We start from the raw sequence: 17,251 nt of genomic DNA on the forward strand, positions 1-17,251 counted from the left end.
TACACTCTATGTATATGATGATGAAAATTATAAAGAAAAACCACAAGGTCTATTCCCGACAACGGTAAATTCTACCCTGTTAAGTAGAATGAACTCCTTGGTTGAAGTGCTTTTATGACCTCTTTTGTTAGTACCTTCCTCTATATTTTTAACTTCACTCAAAACATAAAAGACCACAAATTTGGAGCTGGCAGGGATCTATCCAGTTCAGAGATGATTTAATACTTACTACCCTTTCATTTTACATATAAGGAAATTAAAGTGTAGAGAAGTTATGAGATTTGGCCAAATTCATATATGTGGCAAGTTAGCAGTCCTGGGATTTGAAGAGAATTGCAATATTTAGCTACAGTCCAGAAATTCATTCACATTTATACTATTTGTCAACTAGAAAAAACACACAAACAAAACCAAACTAGATCTTTCCACCTTACATCATAAGTTTCTGGTCATCAGCAACAGATCCAAACAATGATTCATGCAGTAAATGCCATGCCACATCTTCTACAACAGCAGAATGGCCAGTAAAGATTGCTTTGGCATCAACAATTTTGCCTTCCTTTGGGCCTGCATTTATATCCCATAAACAGACAGTCTGCAAATAAAAAAATATATCCACAAGAAGTGAGTAAAAATACCCTTAAGAAAGAAAACCATTTCAAAAGATTTACTATACAACCTAGGCTGAGATAAAACTTCTTGTGAGGAAATAAGAAGAGACTGCTTGCCAGGCACAAACAATAACTCTGCGAAGGCCTGGAGGCTGAATTCAGTGCCTGCCTAGTAGCCCAATTTAGGTAACAGAGTATATTGAAGTCAGACGGCAGAGAGCTTTAAATGCCAGCTTTGTATTTTATCTTAGAGGCAAAAAGGGAGCCACCACTTAAGATTTCTGGAGTGTCCAATTCAAGGTTTTCCCCCAATCACAGGTCAGGACCTGGAAGATGGCCGTAATCTGGACAAAGTGACAAAAAGCTTTTTTAAATGTTATAAAAGTATGGTTACGATGTGACAATGATATTGCAAACTGACATTATCAAATCATATTGTAAATCGTACAAAGTGCTCAGGGGAAAAAAACCTCATGTTTGTGAGAGTAATAGGGGAGGAATGAGGAAAAGAGAAGAGTTAAAGGCTTCACTGGATAAAGTGACATTTGGGCCAGCATCAGAAAATGAGGACTGCAATAGGGGGAGATGAAACAAAGTTCATCTAACAAAATTAGAAACCCTAAGGTCTAAGGCCAGCAAGAAGCACCGTGTTGCTGAAATAACCGGTATGGCAAGGAGAAGAGGGAATAAGACTGAAAACAGAGGCTGGGGCCAAATCACCGAAGACATTTAGCCATCTAGGTGCTAGAGGGCAGACCTTTTTCAGTAGGTAAATGTGAAAACCATAGGTTTTTGAGTCAGAGGACTTGGTTTAATCAGAAGATTACTCCAGCAGCAAGCAATATGGGCTGAAAAGGGATGAGAGCAGAGACCGAGACCCTTAAAATGAAGAGTGACTATTTCGAGGGTAGCTTATACAGTTAAGAGGTTGGCCCAAATGACAAGGCTACTTCTGTGGGGCTTCTGGTCTGATACGCCAACAAAAACTTTAAATACAAGTAGTACTGCTTCCGTTTATAAACATTTGGGGCACATGGTAACTTGTGAGGATCAAATGAGTCATATACATAAAGTGCTCTGTAAAACTGAAAACATTATCTACACGTCAGTTATTATTATTAAACAAATAAATGCGGATGAAAGCAGGGATTCTTAATCTGGGGGCCATGGATAAATTTGAGGAGACCTGTGAACCGGGATGAGGAAAAAATAATGAGTTTTATTTTAGTATTAACTGGTTTCCTTTCTGGGAAGGGATCCATAGGATTCACCAGACTGCCAGAAGGTTAAGAAATCCCTTTGCTAGAGAATCCACTAACAAGAAAATAGTATTTTAGCAATTTCTTTCTTTTTTAAATTTATGTAACAATTTGTCCTGTTATCTTCCAACTCACATTGGGAGGTAGAATATTTTAATCCACTAACTAGTTTAAGTGGACAAAAGAATATGAAATAATTGTTTTGGATTATTTTATATAACTACTGAATCAATATACACCATAATAAATTAGAAGTTACTACTACAACTGTTAGTGACAACTAACATTGACACTGATTTTAAGGTTTGCAAAACTCTTTAAATGTATTTATTATCTCATTTGACCCTCACAATAACTCTGTGAGGAAGGTGCTATTATCATTCCCATTTTACAGATCAGGAAACTGAGTCTGAGAGGTTTATTAAATAACTTGCCTAGGATCACAGACCTAGTCTAAGTTTGCAACAGGATGTGAACTGAGGCCTTCTGGATTCTAAAACTGGCATTCTAACTAGATTGTCTCCTATTTTTCAAGCTAAACATGATATACTCACAAAAAAAGAGTTGGAAGCACTTCATAAATAACCCATTGTTTACTTAAAAACTGAAGGCTTTTGCATCATGAAATCAACTCAATATTTTCTTAAAATACTGCGGAATCCTCAAGTTCACAGTGTGCATCAAACTAAGGCATCATCAGGAACAGCTCTTCAACACTCCATGTACTTTTAGACTCAGCTGATGGGTTTTGCTGAACTACTTTTTTCTTCTTTGTCATATATATAATGGCACACTAGCTAGGAGTGGGGAGAGAGTGATTTCAGCAGGAATATGATTTTTTTTAAAAAGGTTATCAATAAAAATATTTAAGAGTACATCCTAAAAAAATAATTTATTTATAAAATGTTTCCTATGTCAATTGTATAGAATTATTTATAACATTTAAGGCAACCATTTGAACATAAGATTATGAAGAACAAATTTCTCACATGGTCATCAGATGCACTTAGGAGATGTCCACTCAAGTTAGAGTTCCAGGAAAGACCATAACCTTCCTTTTGATGACCTCTTAACCTAAGATCAGGATTACATTCTCCACTTGGGTCTTTAAAGAAAAACACAAAATTAAAACATAAATTGTACTTATTACATTATTATGTGAGAATAATGACCTGAAATAAGTTTTCTTACCAACACCAAAATAAGTTGCATCTGGCTTCAATAAGTAAGGACCATGTATATTTCTTACTTTAATACTTAGGGGGTGACCTACTGAACAAGAAAGTAGAAACATTCTGAACTGATCTGAATATAGGTTTGCCCTATTTCAAATCTCTTTGAAATGAAATGAAAAATAAAAAACAAAACGCAGCAACAGCAGATTCACACTGAAGTATAATAATTACAGGCCACCCTTGAGCTTTTTCACAAAACAGATCTAAGGGGGGCGGCCAGGAAGCACAGCGAGTAAGATCACCGGCTCCAGTGTTGAGAAGACCTGGAGATCGAATCCCGGGCTCAGACACTTAGCACCCACTCAGAAACACCTGGCCGTGTAACCTTGAGCAAGTTACTTAATGCCAATTGCTTAGGGGCGTCCAGGTGGCTCAGTGAGTAAGAGCACCGGCTCCAGTGTCGGGATGACCTGGATCAAATCCAGGCTCAGATACTCAGCACCACACCCAGAAATAACTGGCCGTGTAACCTTGAACAAGTTACTTAACCCCGATTACTTTAAAAAAAAAAAAACAGATCTAAGGGAAAATTGTATATGTTTTATATAGCTCCATAGGGAATCTTTTAAAAGTTAACAGGGATATTCTATCTAAATCACGAGATCCTTGCCGAGCAGTCCTCTCTTCTCAGCCTGCTGCCAGTCATGAGTAAGGTCATCACTTTACAAAGCAGCCTAATTCATCTTTGAATAATTCGCTGCTAGAAGATCCTTGCTTATAGAAGTCTTTCTCCTTGGAACTTTCCTTTGTCTTGGGCTTCCTCTTAAAACAAACTAAAAACTTTAAATACTTGAAGCTCTAGTTTGGGGTCTGCCACTAAATTACCGTGTGACTAAAGGAAATTCAGTTCAATTTCTGGGATCTCAAATTTCTCATTCTACAAAGGAAGGGGCTGAACAAAATGACCTTTGTGATCCCTGCTGGCCCTAAAATTCAATGGTTCCTAAGTCTCCCCCTTCTAAGGGCAGCTAGGTGGCACAGTGAATAGAGCACCAGCCCTGGAGTCAGGATGATCTGAGTCCAAATCTGGCCTCAGCCACTTGACACTTACTATCTATGTGACCTTGGGCAAGTCACTTAACTTCAATTGCCCTGCCTTCCCCCCTTCAAAAAAATAAAGTCTCCTCCTTCTGTCCAGTCTCCTTGAACCTGAAAGTCCCCAGCTCTTCCAGTTATTTCTTCTATGTCAAGGTTTCGATTCCTTTTCCCATCCTTGGTCTGTGACCTCTGGGCCACTTTCGTTTACTGACATAATACTCCAAGCATTGTTTGAGTGGTATAGGGTAAGCTTTTATTTATCTTTTAAAAGTATTATTTTCCAGAATTCCATAATTTAATAGCTTTTGGTCAAAAAAAAAAAAAAAAAGGTTTGTTCTATTCCCCCTTTTAATCAACTTTTAGAAATCTTATTTTGAATCTCCTTGTAATAGTCAATAATTCATCGTTTCAAGTGAAACAAAACGAATAAGAAACCCAACAATTATTACTTACCTGGCTTAGATGGGTGTTTTGTATAATCAAACACCAGGACATCAGAAGATGGTGTTTTTGTAGCAATAATACAAGGGTTCTGGGGCATGTAACGTGCACGATTTACTTCTCCTTCATGATTTATTTTTATTTCAGTTTCAATTTTTCCAGTTACAGATCCAAAGCCTCCAAATTCTAATTTAATGGGAAAAACATGCTGAGAATTAACAGTTGGAAGCTACTTAGCTCAACCAACAGATTTTAATTTGAGTAAACTCAACAAGATCACACAAACTGGTACAAAATGGAAGCACTGACTGGAACATTTCAAAAATAAAGCTTTAATTTGGATCTACCTTAAAACTTTATCTGGTTTCAGACCCCAAAATGACTTGAACTGATTTAAACTAAAGATATAACTAATGGACATTTTATGCATGTCTGTTTTAAGGACTTCATTCTCGCCAAGAAGGAACTGGCTACTGGGGGTAGAAATGATAGGAAGCTTGAGAAGGCATTATCCCATCTTATTTTTCTGAGACAGATGTAAAGGAAAGCAAGGCATAGTTTAAAATGCACTCAAAATTTCGTTTAAAAAAAAAAATCCTTCATTGATTCTGAGAAATGATTTGTAGGATTCCACAGACTAACAATTTACAGAGGAAATCATCGCAGGAGAGTTGGGAAGCTCTCAAGAATAAAATTCTGAAGACACAACATAGTTTTTTTTTCCTTTGGCTTTTTGGAGCAGCAAATGGGGTTAAGTGACTTGCCCAAGGTCACACGGCTAGTTTTTGTGTTAAGTGTCTGAGGTCAGATCTGACCTCAGGTCCTCCTGACTCCAGGGCCGGTGCTCTATTCACTGGACCACCCAGCTGCCCCCACAACATAGGTTTCTAAAGGAATGTACATGAGGTGTAACTAAATGTGGAATCATCTCCAGAGAAAGAATTGATGGATTCTGAATGCAGATCAAAGCATACTATTTTTTACTTTCTTTTATACATTTTCTCTCACGACTAATATCAAAAATATTTTACATGACTGTGCATGTATAACCTATACCAAAATTGCTTGCTTTCTCAATGAGGGGGGAGAGGAAGAAGGGAATTTGGAACTCAAAAAAATTTTTTTTTAATTGTTTTTACATGTAATTGGAAAAAAATTTTTTAATTTTTTAAAAATCAGGGAAAAAGGGGCAGCTAGGTGGTGCAGTGAATAGAGCACTGACCCTAAAGTCAGGAGGACCCGAGTTCAGATCCAGCTTCACACACTAAACATAAAACTAGCTGTGTGACCTTAGGTAAGTCACTTAACCCCAATTGTCCTACCTTCCCCCTCCAAAAAAGCAAAAATTTTGAAAATTAAAAAAAAAAAAATAAGAAAACCCATAAGAGTATCAGGAGCCTGTTACAGCTACAAATCAGTTGATCTGGTGAAGAAAGGCTAAGGAGAATAAAAAGGGATATAGAACTATTGTTCAGGGTGGATGACATTAACAGCCAAATGAAGAGTAAATAGCTTATTTTGTTTTCCCTATTAAAAATTGGAAAGAACAGAACAAAAACATCTAGAAAAGAATTGACAAGAAAGAGAGGCATACCCATCTGCCTTTGATGAATCTAAATCATCAAATTCAGTTAACTATATTCCAGGGTAGTGAAAGAACTCGCAAATATGACGGCGATGATTTTTGAAAGGTCATGGAGAACACTAGAAAGGTAGAAGGACTAGAAAAGAGCAAAGAATGGAACCTGTAAACTACTGGCCAAGAAGCATGACCAATTCCTGGCATAATTCAAGAATAGTTAGTAAATATTTGGAATAAAAAAAAGTGGTGATAAAAAATGCTGTCCACTTGGGAAGAAAGAACTGATTAAAAAAAATCTTTTTAAAAAAAGGAAGAAAGAACTGATAGGATTCTGAATGCAGATCAAAGCATAATAATTTTCAATTTCTTTACTTGTGAATGTAGGTTTTTGGGGGGGGGATTGTTTTCTTTCACAACATGACTAATATGGAAATGTTTTGCATGACTGCACACATATAACCTAATAATCAAATTGCTTACTCTCAGGGAGAGGGGAGAAGGGCAGAGAGAAAAGAAACGCAAAATTTTAAAAAAAATGCTAAAATTTATTTTTACATACAATTTGGAAAAATATTTTTTCAAGATAAAAAAAAGAAAAAAGAATATGGTTATCAGAGTCAGCACAGCTTCTTTAGGAACAGACAGTAACCTTGCTTCCTTTTATGACAGGGTGGCTTCTCTGGTCAGTCAACACTTAGAATATTATGCAATAAGGTCAGAGCTCACACATCAGAGAACCCAGTGTCCAAGGTTCTGAAGGGTGGAGGGGTCAGGATGATGACTAGAACACAGGTAGCACGTGGTATGGCTGGGAAGCAAAGGTCGCAACATTTAGGAAATCTGCTGCCACATTATTAGGGATTTTGAAATCCTCTAATATAAGGGCAAGAGGTAAGCAAAAGAGGAAGACAGAACTACCGCGTTTCCTCGATAATAAGACACTGTCTTATTAATTTTTTGGACAGAAAAACACCAGAGGGCTTATTTTCAGGGGAGGGCTTATTTTAATGAACATTGACAGCAATTTTAATAAACAGGTAAATGTGAACAAAAAAATGTACCTTTATTCAATAAGCAAATCACTGGGGAAGAACAGGATGACGCGCTCACTGCTGCAGCTCTGATTGGATGCAGCTCGGAGAGTGGCATGCGTTTCACGGGGGGGCGGGACGGTGCATACAGAGGGTACCATAATGTAGCATGTAGCGCAGGGGATCACCTTCACTACAGTAGCAATCTCAATAGGGCTTATTTTCGGGGGAGGGCTTATTTTAGAGGAATCTTACACAGTAAGGGGAGGGCTTATTTTCGGGATAGGTCTTATTATCAGGGAAACGCTGTCGGTGAGGACCTCCTTAACAAATCCCTTTCAAGTCTGTGGGACATTTACGAGCTTTCACTAGAGTGTGGGATAGAAACACCAATTAGGCTTCAAGTGTTCTTAGATCCTAGATCCATTCTTAAATCCAATCAGGACTCAGTCAGGTTGGCTAGGATTATAGATGATTCAGTGGCTAAATAAGTGCCAAGGCTAAAGATAGGCGACTCCTTCTGTTACCTGACCAGAACGTGATTATGAAGGCATCTTAGCAGCCTTCTAGCCTTTGGACACTTCTGAGGGGCCCAAGGTATCCCAATCCACTTCCAGACAGTGCTCATGGTCAGGAGGCATCAATTTGCAGCTTCGCAACTTCAAGCCATCACTATTTCTACCCTTCTGAATGACAAGTTTGATCCCTGCTCCACGTGACGGATCTTCAATTATTTTGACAGCTATGACCTTTCTTCCAACCGCATCCTCATGTCTGCTGCCGAAGAAAAACACCCCCAACTTCTTAAATGGTTCTGAGGCAAGACCCCAGGCCCTTCACCTATCTCAGAATGCTTTCCAGTTTATCAAGGTCCTTCCCTACATACCGTGCTCAAATATGATCCGAAGAGGACAGACTAAATAGGACCATCACCTCCCTGGGGCTCTCTTTAACACACTGCACTCACTTTGGGGGCCACCATATCACAAACTTCCAAATCTTTTTAGCATCATCTGCTGTCTAGCCATGCCTTCCTTACCTTCTGTTTGCCAAGTTACTTTGTTTAATTCTAGAGTTTCAGTCTAGAGTTCTCAAATTTTGTTTTTGGCTCAATTTTGATTGCTGTGATCCTTTCAGAGCTTCATCAGCTCCTGGCTCAAACACTTGCTAGTTGTGAAATGGGAATGCACTACTTTGTCCACTAGGATCTGACAAGGTTATTTTTGAGCCAAGTGCTGTCTTAGTGCAGCGCTGTTATTTAAAGCTTTAAACTGCACTACGACTTTTGGGACTTCCTCTACAAATCCAAGTTAAAAGCATCATTAACCAACTCAGCCATTTCATCCACACGCTGTTCCTGATCAGTCTACCCAAAATCCAAAACAGGGTCTCACCGCAGAGGCCTCAATACAAGCACTATTAGGCCTCCTGCAGGGTTTCGGAATCAACCCTTAGTTCTTCTCTTCTTGATCTCTCTTAGATTCGTCCAGCTTCTCTCTGCCCTCAGTGATCGGTGCCTCTTTCGTCACCCAGACCTTTCAGTCACTCTCTGGTTTCCACAGACTTTCTGACCAGTCATTCCACGCTAACTGTCCTCACTACTACCCTTGACTCTTCAGCCCTTTGGAGGCTGGAATCTAAGAATGAGGGTCAGCACGTTCACAGCAAGTAGAAAAACAAACACGACCAAGCATGTCCTTCTGAACCCCCTTCTTCAAGTCGTTATACTTACTGGCCTTTCACAGTGTTCCTCATACAATCTTTACTTGTTGATTATCTTCCCCCCACCCAAGAAATTTCTAGGAATACTTTTAGCACCCATTCCAATTATCCTTTCATTTCCTAGCTCTCTTTCCTACAGCACTATTTGATCTTTCTGCTCAAATTTATCTCTCCCTGAACTCTGGATAGAGAATCTTCACTCCCATTAAAAAATAAAAGTCGCACTTTTGGTTTTTCCTGATTTTTTTTCTTCCTCTTCTTTTTGTTTTCAATAGCACCTAAAACACTCAAAGTAATTTGTTCTACAAGATTACCCTTCCTAATCCAATGCTCACTAACCTTTGTCTCTGAAATCAGAAATTACTTTCACAAATTTTAGCATTTAGGAATGTATTGTCTTGTAATAGTCATTACTTATCTCATGCATCAGTTCCTTGAGGTCAGGAGTCATTCTTATTTCATACTGATTAAACACACTCTCCCCGGTGCCACCCCCCACATATGTATGTAGTATAGATTATAAAGTCACTAATTGTAAAGACAGAAAACAGATTTGAATTGAATATGAAAAAGCTTTGCAGTAAGCCTATTTCTAATATGGTAATTTTGCACAGTTATTTAAGTATTTTTTCTTTCAAAGAGATCACATTTTATTGTCAGGACCTATGTTGGAATACTTCTTCTTTTGCATTCCCCAGAACGGCCTGCTACAGTGATGTGTGCCTAACTCATCTACTCTAGTTGAAGTGAAAGAGCCCAAAACACAATGAGGGATTGTTATATGCACACTTTTAATCACTTGCCTACAGATTCTTCCTCTGGGTGTGCATATATTGGGACTCAACAGCTTTTGCTGGAAGAGATGACTTCAATGTCTGAAGGATAATTTTGGTTTGATAGCAGACCAATGCATGGTTCATCTACATCTTAAGTCTCCTCTCTCTCTCCCTGCAGTACAAGCATAGTAGAGTCAGGGATTTTGGTTATAGTGACTGTGAACGGTATCAAAGAAGACATCTGCTATATATATAATTTTTAAAGATAATTACAAACTGATACACAAAAACAGGATGTAAAGAACGCTTTACCGCAACCTCTTTAATTGGGTCTAGCACAATGCTTTTTCATTCATCCAAAGCGTAAAGAACATAATCTACCTCCTCCCTGCCTCAATCAATATGATTGCGTAATTCTGCTGGGCTACAATACCTTGATGTTCTCCCAAAGTTACTGAGGTTTGCAGCTGCTGATGGAGTATTGTGTATTTGTACTCAATGGTCACATCATTTGTGTTTACTTAGATTTTTGCCATATCCTTATGGATATCACTTTTTGCTGCTGTTAAGGGACCTACCTCTAAAAATTCCTCAGCTCTATAATTTGATGTTTCTGGAAACCAATGTGAGTTGGTAAAATAAGATAATTAGAGAACTGTACCTTCATTTTTAAAAAAAAACTCTGAATAAGGACTTAAAGGATTTTCCTGAGTAAAGTATAAGAACTTTGCCCTGTGGACTCTGTGACATTTCACTTGGGCTGTTAAGAGTTCTTTACTTTCTCCCAAATTCTCTCCTGTATTCTAAATAGTTCAGTTGGCTGGCTAAGTAAGATGTTATTTTAGTAAGTAGCTAAGGAACAAAGTAAAGAAACATTCTCTAGTAAGTCTTTTTAAAGTACACCCCTAAACCAAAAACTCTATGGAAGAAAAAAGTACACATGAAAAACCCCCCACTAAGGGTGGCTGGGTGGTGCAGTGAATAGAGCACCGGCCCTGGAGTCAGGAGGACCTGAGTTCAAATCCAGCCTCAGACACTTAACACTTACTGGCCATGTGACCTTGGGCAAGTCGCTTAACCCCAATTGCCCCTCCAAAAAGCAAAAAAACAAAAACAAAAAACCCCACAAAATTACCACATCATAAGTCACAGCAAATTAAGAAATTACTTTCAATTCAAATAAAGACCATGTCTTCATTTTTAATGATCACAGCTGTCTTTATCAAAAAAGATAAAACCAACAGTGTGATTACAGGGTGTACAGAGATCCTCCACAAACTAGACTTAGGGGAAACCATGGACTAAATTAGGGCCAATATCATAATGGCAAATCTCCTTTCAATGAGGTAACACATGCCCAAGTTAGGGCCCATGTTAACTTCCTAATGACCTACATTATCAGAATAGTGGCTTGAAATCTAATTTCCCTCCGTTAAAGGGCTTTTCCCTTGACTCACCATGACCTGGAAGTGAAACTGGATTCCCAAAGGTTTTGGCCAGCACGGTCCGTCTACTAACTTGGAAACATGTAAAGTAGTGGGTCTAATGATTAATTGTATGTCTATTTCCCGAGTACTCTAGGTTCATCAGCAGGACTGCCACAGGGTGACAGAGTTCTCAACCATCAGCAATTTCAAAGACCTATAATCTGTAATGGTGAAGAATGCAATCACACTAACAAAAACCAGATTCCTGAAGTGATTTCAATCTCCGATTGTTAAGAGAAAAGTGGCTAGAAGTTACAGACTAACTCAGGGAAAATGACAAATAATTTCTATTCTAGTCTCTGATTAATTTTAGAAAAGTAGAAGAAATTAGGGTAAAATTTTTATTTTGTAAAGAGCCCATACAATAACTTTGGGTTTCCAAACAAATGCTCAAATACAATTATGCGGCTATTCTTGTAATATATTAGTGCTGAACTAGGAGTCAGGAAGACCCAGGTTCAAATCCTGCCTCCAACACTTACTAGTTACACGATGCCACCACCTGAAAATGGGGTTGGACTCAATAACCTCCAAGGTCTCTGTTAGCTCTAAAGCCATGATCCTGATTTCCACTATGTCTTAAAACATATCATTTGACTAGATTTTGCTAGAGGAATCCAGGGACAGGACTCTGCCATGACAAGACATTTGGATAATTTCATGACATGTGACTTCCTAAGGACTAACAATATGTCACACTGACTTAAATATCAGAAATAGTGAGAATATATCACTCTGATTTTAATACCTTTAGAAACTTTATTCTGCTGGTACTATATACCAAAACACAAAACCAAATCCCACATGCACTTGGCCACATTCATTTCCTTTTTAAGCTCTGAAACTGCTTTTCACCATTCACCAATACAGATTCTCCACGTCATGTCCTACAGATATCAGAAAATATTGTTGCTACTAGTTGGCAGCCTTGAGTATCCTTACAGTATACCCAGACGAAGTCCTGGGCATGGGTGCCAGTGCCCCGCCCTGCTTCTCCTCGTCTGACTCGGTTCTGCTTTGGCTCACAAAGATCTCAGGCACAGGGTTGTCATTTCTTGAACAATTAGTTATTTTTACTAACTTATTAACAAAACAGATGATTGTAGTAGTACACATAGGACATAAAGTGGCATGATTTTACTTGAAAACAAAGAGAGAACCTGCCCATGAGTATTATTTTAATTCACTTAAGCTATAACGCCCTGAGCATGAAAAGTTTTATCATATTATCACATCATTATCACCACTCACAACTGTGATTATATAAATTCAGAATCTTCAGTTTATTTTTATCAAAATTGAGTCTCATGAGAGGATATGCTTAGGAAATATACAATGCCTTTAATACTTCTGATAACAGTTTATAGGATACCTACCTCCCTTCTCACTATCATAATGGGAAGCATCAAACTGTGCGTCATCATTAGGAATCTGTACCCGTGCAACCACTAAATGGTTCTGCTCATCAGAGGTGTGAGTCCCCAGCACTAGCCAATGAAGGGCATAATCTTTTCCTTCTGGTCTGTTTAAAAAAAGCAAAGTAAAAATCACACAAATCCTAGAGTGAACACCTAGCTTCTGACAAACACAATCTAGCCCTTAAAAAGGAGATTCAAGTCATACAAAAATTTCAATCTCTTTGCCCAAACCCTAAGAAACTGTTCTGATCACATATGCAGGCCTTTTTCTCCCAGAGAGCAGTATCATGCAGAAACCCTCATGTCCCATATGGTTCAAGATTAAGAAGAAACCCAGAAAATCCAAGGAAGCTGAGCTAGTGATGAGGAAACAGTGCAGTGACATGGGTGTGTAAGGCTTTACTCCACACCTAAAGCATCTTGAAGATGTTGCTGGGCACAGGTTTCATCTAGAGGCTTTTTCTGACAGCTGGGTAAGTTGCTAGTATATAATGGCATCTCTTTTTTTTTCAAGAAATAAATTTGCAACTTCACATATGCTTGTCCAATTGTATTATCTAGAGAAGTTTTTATTATTTATGATTCCAAAGCAAATCAGGTAATCTGCAACTCTTCCTCAACTTGTGCCATCCTATCCAGCACTAATGTTCTGTAGATATAGTTGTCAAGTATGAGGGGAAAAAAGCAAGGATGCAATGAGCTCAATTACTTCAGCCTCAGATCAGGCACAGCACCTAGCACCTTCCTAAATGACATGGAACAAACTAAAAATGATTCATGACGTGAAATCCTTGATCCAACTTTTAGGTGAAAGAATACCTACTAACCTCTCTTACATTTATAAAGTTGGGAGGAAAATATTTAAAGAGTTAAAGGCAATATGTAAAAAAGTAGCAATCATGAGCCATGTTTTTCAGTTTAATGATGGACCCCCTATAATGCAGAATACCATTTAGGTAGTTGTTAAAAGGGGACATTTTTACTAGGAGTGCTTCCTTCAATTATAACACCCACATGAACTTTCTTGGCCAACTAATACTGAACTTTTTCTCAAACACTGAGTCTAATAAAATGCAATAGAGGTGTGACAAGTAAAAGGAGTAATTTTCACTTTCTCAAAACCATTTCCTTTGGCTTTTCTGTCACTATTTGTTAAGAGAGGCAGCTCAACAATGGACTTTACAGATCATCTTTCAAATATCAAATAAAATATTGAAATTTTTGAAGCTCTGATAAAAGATTTTTGTTTTTATTTATGGAAGCAAAACCAACACTGATGAAATCATAGTTCTTTTATTTAAGCTGTTTAACCACATAATAGAGAGGATTGAGAATGGATCTGTGATTGATTTCACTGGTGAAGGAAGCTTCCAGTGAGAAACTTTTCTGCAATTTATACATTATAGACTAAAGTTCTACAAGGATTATGTTACCAAATTCTTTTTGGTACAACACTGATATGCCTTAAGTAATCCAAATCTCTAAAAAACTGAAGGCAATACATGATTTAACTTAAAAATGAACAGAAAGAAATCCTATAGCAGTAGACAAATTGCTGGGCTTTAAATCAGAAGACTTGAGTTCAAATCCTGCCTCTCATACAATTAACTAGCTATGTGACCCTAGACAAGTTGCTTAAAATTTTTATGTGCTTCTGGAAACTGCCTAGGGCTTATGATCTAGACTGGTAAATGCAGAAGTTCCCCATGCTTAAAAAACCTCCAGATTAACAACAGAATACATAGGTTAAAGAGTGATGTCAACAGGAAAAAAGTATAGCTCCAAGAAGTTACCCCCCAAACTTCCTACTTTTTCCTCTTCCTAATAAATCCACTGCCTCCATCCAATTTTAAGTGAAAGACAGTAACAGAACATGAAGTCGATTTGCTAGAGGACAAAGATGAATATAAAATTATGTAAAAATATATTTGAGAATCCTTAACAGGCACATAAGAAACGGGCTATCTACCATTATCCATAGATTTCTAAAGATGGGTTTAACAAGTTGATGCCATGTCCTATTTTAATGGAGAATGAACACTGTACTTCTCTGTCTGAATGCAGGTCCCCCTGACATTCTGGGAATCTACTAGACATCACACAAAAACGAATATGCCATAAAGATCCAAACTGGAAGGAATATGGTTATTGTTCACTGCTGCACACTTCTCTGCTCCCACCTCTACTTGAGACAGCTTATGAAATTATCAATAAGCACCAACCTAAGTAAAGCAGACTCTCTAGCTAAGACCTTCCTTGAAGAGAATATTGACAAAGTAATAGTTTTTGTTTTAAAAGACATTTCCTGGCAACTAATCCAGAGTGGGAGTAAAAGAACTGTTCTAATTGCTGATATAAGCTACCTAATGAATGTGAAGATGAAAAAGTAAAAACGGGTTGAAAGTGACAGCAAACTATTCTGGACTCTCAGTAATAAGCCTCAAAATGTACAGAGGTGTTCAGCAGCAAGAAGAGTTCATAGGAAAAAATTAAGGTTTTATATATTTATGCTTATTATTTTTATAATTATACCCTGATACACACTAGGAACTGAACCTTGTAAAACTGAAATAGAACATTTCTCAGTATTTTATTTAACTAAGCCTTGAAACTAGTGGGATATATTTAGAAAGTTAGTTTCCAACATATAAATTAACTAGAGAGGGGGCGGCTAGGTGGCACAGTGAATAGAATACTGGCCCTGGAGTCAGGAGGACCTGAGTTCAAATCTGGCCTCGGACACTTACTAGATTTGTAACCTTGGGACAGTCACTTAACCCCAATTGCCCTGCCTTCCCCCCTCCAAAAAAGCAAATAATAATAAATGAGAGGCTCAAACTCCTTTGGGCTAGGAAAAAAGGTGTGATATTAGTAACCTCTGGTATTATGCAGCAACAATATGGGAGGAATGGGGGGTGAGTGGGAGAGAAACACTTCACATGTTATCTCCCAATCCATCCACTCATCTCCTTTATTATCTGAAAAGTACAGAGGGACTTGATCAGCAATAACCTCAACAATCTCTTTGCTATCAGCAAACATACTTTTGCTGGCTTGCCAATTTGTCTGTAGAGGAAAACAAGAAACAGCATTATTAGCAAAACCATTTTCTGTTGGGTTCCAAAATACTCATATAGTAATTCATTTATCTACTAGGTGGTGAAGGGGATAGAGCTCTGGGGCTAGAGTCAGGAATACCTGAATCTAAATCTGGCCTCACTTACTAGTTTTGTGACTTTGGACAGATCACTTCACATCTGTTTGCCTCAATTTCCTCAAATTTAAAATGGGGCTAATAATGGCCCTTACCTTCCAGGCTTGTAGTAAGGATCTAATGAGATAATAACTGTAAAGTGCTTAGCATAGCACCTGGTGCACAGTATGTGCTATGCAAACATTGGCTATTGTTATTATTCTTGTTATTTTCTTAGGGAATGGATATGTTGGACTTGACTGTATTTAGATGTCTTTCATCCAAACATACTGAATTTTTTCACCAAAACTGCCTGTAAGGGTTCACTATCCAAGTCTGAAAAATGAAGAAACCACAGGCACTCCTATCTTATTTCTTTCATAATGAGTTACTCCTAAACAAGAAATGAGGAAAACAAATTCAAGAGGGAAAAAGCAGGTTATTTGCTAAAGAATAAACTCCCTATCATTTAACTGGAAGACAATTAAGAATACCCAGAATATTCATACATAGAATGAACCAACCCAGAATCTGAAATCAATAATCTACTCATTATAATCCACTTTCGAGATCTAATCATATGTACTCAATAATTTCAAATGTTAAAATACCAAGTTATTTAGTTCTTTCCTCTAGAACCAACTTAACTTTGCTCTCACATTTGTACAATATATACAAATACAAGAATACTCCATTTTTAAACTCAAATATTGGTTAGGGTGTAAGGAAGCACCACAATTATGAAGAATCTGAGCTTTACACCACATTCAAATATTAATCAACAAAGAAGATATTTATAAGTAAAAATTAATCTAATGATAAGATTAAATACATTATTAGTTTCAGCCTAATTTTAGTCATTTTGATTGAATACCTAAAACATAATTTTATTCTTATATTATTTCAGATTACACTACAACTTGCTGAAAAGAACATTCATATACATTTAAAAGGAAACTAAAAGTTATATTTTAAAATACCCAGCACTGAATTACTTCCAAAAGGTATCCTACAGCAACCTCTCTTCCTTACTTCCACCCCAAACCTTGGTCCTTTTCTTCCTAATCCTTTGCTCCCGATGCCAAAAAAAAGTATCCACCTCTAGTTTTGATATTGCCTAAGCAGTCTTTCCTACAAAGGCATCCTTATTTATGAACTAACCTTAAACCTGGGTCTTTTTCTTTCATCTTAAAACAATACCCAACACCTCACATCTGACTTATTTTGGCCATATACGATTTTATGGTTTGTTCTTTACAATGCAAAGAAGCAGACATTCATGAAATAGCCGATTCCAAAATGATGGTTAACTCTCTTAACCCCTATTTTAAAAACAAAATAGATGCAAATATTTAACATTAGAAATTCAGTCACCCAGGCGCCCCCCCTCCCCTCCCAATAAGTAACCTGACTGAGCTGTTAATTTCAGTAATTCAGAATCACCCAGGCCCCCCCCCC

The 17,251-nt window shown here is 37.6% G+C and overlaps 1 protein-coding gene across 1 annotated transcript in view; it reads right to left on the bottom strand.

The window, feature by feature from the left end:
• Positions 1-17,251, bottom strand: part of RBBP7 (RB binding protein 7, chromatin remodeling factor) — a 29,224-nt gene that overhangs the window by 10,202 nt on the left and 1,771 nt on the right. The window contains exons 3-6 of the mRNA XM_069100700.1: positions 12,559-12,704; positions 4,597-4,770; positions 2,860-2,975; positions 435-595 (exon numbers count right to left, since the gene is read on the bottom strand). Coding sequence (XP_068956801.1) covers positions 435-595; positions 2,860-2,975; positions 4,597-4,770; positions 12,559-12,704 — 597 coding nt within the window. The remainder of the gene's footprint in view (positions 1-434; positions 596-2,859; positions 2,976-4,596; positions 4,771-12,558; positions 12,705-17,251) is intronic.

Source organism: Petaurus breviceps, unplaced genomic scaffold (genome assembly GCF_028583685.1).
Source record: "Petaurus breviceps papuanus isolate PSGF00001 unplaced genomic scaffold, PetGlider_PUasm1.0 419, whole genome shotgun sequence".
Taxonomy (NCBI): domain Eukaryota; kingdom Metazoa; phylum Chordata; class Mammalia; order Diprotodontia; family Petauridae; genus Petaurus; species Petaurus breviceps.